At 62.3% G+C, this 5,163-nt stretch overlaps 1 protein-coding gene across 1 annotated transcript in view; it reads left to right on the forward strand.

Annotated features, from left to right (window-relative positions):
• ABCD1 (ATP binding cassette subfamily D member 1) overlaps positions 1 to 4,949 on the forward strand; it is a 17,018-nt gene extending 12,069 nt beyond the window's left edge. Inside the window, exons 6-10 of the mRNA XM_007456668.1 lie at positions 1,190 to 1,335; positions 1,757 to 1,902; positions 4,112 to 4,196; positions 4,517 to 4,642; positions 4,742 to 4,949. Coding sequence (XP_007456730.1) covers positions 1,190 to 1,335; positions 1,757 to 1,902; positions 4,112 to 4,196; positions 4,517 to 4,642; positions 4,742 to 4,949 — 711 coding nt within the window. The remainder of the gene's footprint in view (positions 1 to 1,189; positions 1,336 to 1,756; positions 1,903 to 4,111; positions 4,197 to 4,516; positions 4,643 to 4,741) is intronic.
• The last annotated feature ends 214 nt before the right edge of the window (positions 4,950 to 5,163 follow it).

Raw genomic sequence — 5,163 nt, forward strand, 5'->3', positions numbered from 1 at the left:
GCCTTCCCTGCCTTTTGGTTTTTGTCCTTCCTTTTTTTTTTTTTTTTTTTTTGGGCCGCGTTGGGTCTTTGTTGCTGCGCGCGGGTTATCTCTAGTTGCTGCGAGCGGGGCCTACTCTTCGTTGCCGTGCGTGGGCTTCTCATTGCGGTGGCTTCTCTTGTTGTGGAGCACCAACTCTAGGCGTGCGGGCTCAGTAGTTACGGCACTTAGGCTCAGTAGTTGTGGTGCACGGGCTTAGTTGCTCCGCGGCATGTGGCATCTTCCCCGACCAGGGCTCGAACCCCTGTTCCCTTCATTGGCAAGCGGACTCTTAACCACTGCGCCACCAGGGAAGTCCCTGCCTCCATCTTCACATGGCACTCTCCCTGTGCACGTGTCTCTGTGTCCAAATGTCCCCTATTTATAAGGACACCAGGTCACACTGGATTAGGGGCCCACCCCACTCCTCATCTAAATTTCATTATATCCACAAAGACTCTATTTCCAAGTAAGGCCACATTCTGAGGTCCTGGGAGTTAGGACTCGAACACAGGACTCTTTGAGGGGACATGGCTCAACCCATGGCACTGACCGAGATAAACCAGATGGATGCGCGTATCCGCCACACTCTGGGATCTCGCAAGGACTGCACTGGCTGGAAGGCCCTTAGTGTTGCTGTGATGTCACACATGGCGGGGGGCAGCGGAAGCTGTACCCCACGTGCCTTGACTCCGTGCCTCATGCCCTCCCCCACCCCGAGGACGGCGGGCTCCCTGCCATCTGCACGCTCCCCGCCTGCTCGGGCGGCCTTTTTCCTATAGCAGGTGTTTCCAGAACACCAGTGGACATGATGTAATCAGCTCATGGCGGGCCTCAGGCGCTTGACACTTGGCTTCCGGGTGAAGTGGGCTGCAGCTGACGTTGACCTTCTGGGGCGCGTACCCGTTTGCTGGACTGTGGCAGAACAGGCCCTCCTCCTGGCCCCCTGCTCTCTGGTGCATGTCGAGGCCCTAGGGGACAAGGCAGTGCCTGAAACAGGCAGCCGGTTAGGGCTCTGGATACCAGAGCTCACCCTCGGGGCCCTGCCATTCCTCACCAAGAGATGGAGGATGGCATGTGCTGGGTGCGGGGGCCTCTCCGAGGCTGTCAGGCGGGCCATGGGTAAGGGGAAGGAGGCCCAGGCCGGCTTCCACGGCTGCTGCCTCTACAGGTGGAAGAGGGCATGCACCTGCTCATCACGGGCCCCAACGGCTGCGGCAAGAGCTCTCTGTTCCGTATCCTGGGCGGTCTCTGGCCCACCTATGGCGGCGTGCTCTACAAGCCTCCGCCCCAACGCATGTTCTACGTCCCCCAGAGGTGAGCAGCGGGGTGATGGGGCCACCGGCAGCTGGGCGGGATGGGGGGGAAGGGAGAGAGCCAGGGTCCCCAGGTCCGCCCCCACCCCTTCTGACCTGCGGAACCTGACGTCCCGGAGATGGCAGGGCCTGAGGCCCGGGCAGAGGACGGCAAGGTGCTGCCACCCCGCCCCGACCTGCTCGCCCAGCAGCTTCACAGCTGGGGGTGCGTGTGCACGCGTGAGTGCGTGTGGGCGAGTACCTGCACGTGTGCCGTGATGCGTGTGTGCAGCCTGAGTGTGCGTGCGTGTGAGTGGGTGGGCGCGGCCTTCCGGTCAGCACCCCTGGGGCAGGCAGGGCCCATGCGGAGCCTGCTCGAGAGCAGGGCATCGGCAGGGAAGCTGGGCCGCCCTTCCCTCGGCGGACACGTGGCTCTCCCGCAGGCCCTACATGTCTGTGGGCTGCTTGCGCGACCAAGTGATCTACCCGGACTCTGTGGAGGACATGCGAAGGAAGGGCTTTTCAGAGCAGCACCTGGAAGCCATTCTGGACATCGTGCACCTGCACCACATCCTGCAGCGGGAAGGAGGTAGGGGAAGGGGCATCCCACTCATCAGTGCCACACGGGACGCCATCGATCGATCGTCCTTTGTCCCAAGGCTCAGCTGGGGAACCTGCTGCTGCCCCTGCCCGTGCCTCCCTCCTGGCCCCCGAGGGATAGTCCCCGAGGGACTGCCCCAGCCAACATTCGCGAGTCCGAAGTGCTACGTGGCCTGGGGAGCCCGCCCCCTGGGGAGGACCGACAGGAAGCGCGCGGCCCCAGACGGCCTGAGTGCACTGCACTCGGGAAGGGAGCCAGGCCTGGCGGGGGCCATCCAACGGGGCACCCTCTCCAGGCTCTGGGCTCCGTGGCAGGCAGGGCCTCTTGGGCCAGGCAGGGAAGCGACAGGTCAGTTATGCATTTCAGCGAGAGGGCAGAGCACGGATGTGGGCGGGGCAGCCTGGAGCGTGCGGAGCAGAGGTGGAGGGGACGCCTGCCCACCCACGTGTCTGGCTCGAGCCTGGGCGGTGTGTCCCCTGGGAAGAGACCGCAGGAGGGAGGGACAGGCCGATGGCCAGAGAATGCATCACTTGGGGGCTTCTCAGGTTGGTCTTTAATTGCCTGTCATGCCCAGAGGGGCGGAAGAGGAGAGTGCGGCCCAGCTGTCAGTTTGGATTTTTATACTGAAAGCTGAGTGGCAGAGGTCCGAGTCCTACCCACGCTACCAAGTGGCAGCTTGACCTTGAGCAAAACCTGATCTCTTGAGATGCTTTCCACCTGTAGAAGGGGCCAGGTACCAGTCTCAACCTCAGTGCCAGCAGTAAATGAAAGAGTGCCTGTGAGGACCCATGGGGGCTCTGCAGGACGTGGCAGATGACTCATGAGAGTCCCTCCCAGGTGTCGTCACCTGTGCAGAAAGGGGGCCGCAGGCGGTGGATTCAGCGGGGCTGTTCCTCCCGGGCCTGCCCTGGTCCCTGCAAAGCTTCATCCCCAGCTTCCCCCTGGCCTGGTCAGGCCTCTTTTGCTCGCCCTGGGAGTGTACCCCTCCTCCTGGGCTGCACACACCCCTGAGTGCCTGGGGCCCCTGAGGCCGAGCCCCACTCCACAAAGGCCCCCAGGTCACTCTGCTATATGTGGCTTCCTTTCCCAAGGTCACCTCACAGTCCAAGGTGGCTGCTCCGGCATCACATCATATCCCAGGCCATAGAATGGAGAAAGTGGCAGGGGCGGGGTGGGGGTGCAAATCATAGAGTGAATGCCGTCTGTCCTTTAAAGAAAGTTCCAGAAGCTGCCACGTGTGTTAACACTTACACTTATACCCCATTGGCCAGAATTCAGTCCTGTGGTTAAACCTCTCATCAAGGCAAGCTTCGGGATTTCGTCTCTTTTGTGTGTGGCCACGTGCCCTGCCAAAACCTCTAGTTTTCTGGAAGGGCAGTGGAGGGAGCAGGCGAGGAGGCGTTTCTGATGAATCACCCACTTGCCTCCTGAGCCTGGCTGACGTGCTCCACCAAGCAGAGACGCATAGGCCTGGCGCTTGTGGGTGAGAAGCCTTCTGGAGAGCCCGTCGCAGCCATCCTTGGGGCTCTGCCATGACTGTTTGATGCCCACTGGCACTTCATTAGCACCCCATTAGGTCCTGTGTGAGTTCGCTGGCGCCACAGATTGGGTGGGGCAAATGACAGAAACGTGTCGTCTCCCAGTTGTGCAGGCCGGGAGGCCAAGATCCAGGGGGGTGGGCAGGGGCAGTTCCTTCTGGGGACCGCGAGGGAGGGTGTGTTCCAGGCCTCTCTCCTGGGCTTGTAGTTGCCGTCTGCTCCTTGTGTCTTCACGTCGTCTCTCCTCTGTGTGTGTCTGCGTCTCCAAATGTCCCCTTTTTATAAGGACACCAGTCCCATCGGATGAGGACCCACCCCCGTGACCTCACTTTAACTCGATCACCTCTGTAAAGACCCTGTCTCCAAATGCAGTGGCATTCTCATGTCCTGCGGGTGAGGACTCCCATGTATCTTTTCTTGGAGGGGATGTAATTCTGGCCCCAACCCTTTTGAACTATTCCGGTGTCCCAACAGACGGACAGGTACCCAGAGCACATGTTCCCAGTGGACAGCCCTTCTCCGAGTCACGTGTGCTGCTGTGTTCCGCTATTGTTGGTGGCCCGGCCCCTCCCACCACAGCCACTGCGCCTGGGCCCAGGCCCTCTGCCCCTGCTGCCCAGCCCTTGTTGAACTGAACAGCGACCTTTGTCTCCTGCCAGGTTGGGAGGCCGTGTGTGACTGGAAGGACGTTCTGTCCGGGGGCGAGAAGCAGAGAGTTGGCATGGCCCGCATGTTCTACCACAGGTGAGCCACGCTGTCCTGAGTGGTTGGGCTCCCTCGGGCACTGGAGGTCCTCCGAGCCAGCGGCAGAGACAAGGGTGCTGCCTGGGTGCTCCCAGGAGCCTGCTCGGCATCTGTGCTCCCTGGGAGCCCCTTAAGCGGGGAGGGCAGCGCCACCAGGAGGCCTTGCCCTGCCCCCCAGGGCCCAGCAGGGATGGGATCGAAAGGACAGGGGGTCAGCACGCAGGTCAGGCTTCCCGCCCCCACTGGGGGCTGGGGCCAGCCCAGGCTGTTGGGGCTGTTGGAGGGTCCACAGGCTCACCCACTCAGCCCCCACCCCCAAGGCCCAAGTACGCCCTCCTGGATGAATGTACCAGTGCCGTGAGCATCGACGTGGAAGGCAAGATCTTCCAGGCGGCCAAGGATGCAGGCATTGCCCTGCTTTCCATCACCCACCGACCCTCCCTGTGGTAGGTTCCCTCACTTCCGGCGAGCGACGCGCCCGTGGCTTTGCAGCTGGGGAGGGGGCGGTGCTGCCAAACAACCTCCGGCTCCCTCTCCTGGGACAGGAAGTACCACACACACTTACTACAGTTCGACGGAGAGGGCGGCTGGAAGTTCGAGAAGCTGGACTCGGCCGCCCGCCTGAGCCTGACTGAGGAAAAGCAGCGGCTTGAGCAGCAGCTGGCGGGCATCCCCAAGATGCAGCGGCGCCTCCAGGAGCTCTGCCAGATCCTGGGCCAAGGCCCTGGAGTCCTCCAGGCCGCTGCCACCTGACAGACGGCCCTGGCTCTTAGCCCTTGGCCCACGCCCCACACCAAGCCCTCGGATCACGTGAAGGAAACGGAGCGCCTGCCCACCAAGCCTTCCCCCCACCGCCCCGCTGCGGGCCCACCCTGCATGCTTTGCCGTCCTCCCAGGCCTCCCAGAGGACAGCCAGCGAAACCCGTGCCCACTTCCCAGCCCCACCAGACTGGGACCTGGGCAAGTG

Source organism: Lipotes vexillifer, unplaced genomic scaffold (assembly GCF_000442215.2).
Source record: "Lipotes vexillifer unplaced genomic scaffold, Lipotes_vexillifer_v1.1 scaffold899, whole genome shotgun sequence".
NCBI lineage: Eukaryota > Metazoa > Chordata > Mammalia > Artiodactyla > Lipotidae > Lipotes > Lipotes vexillifer.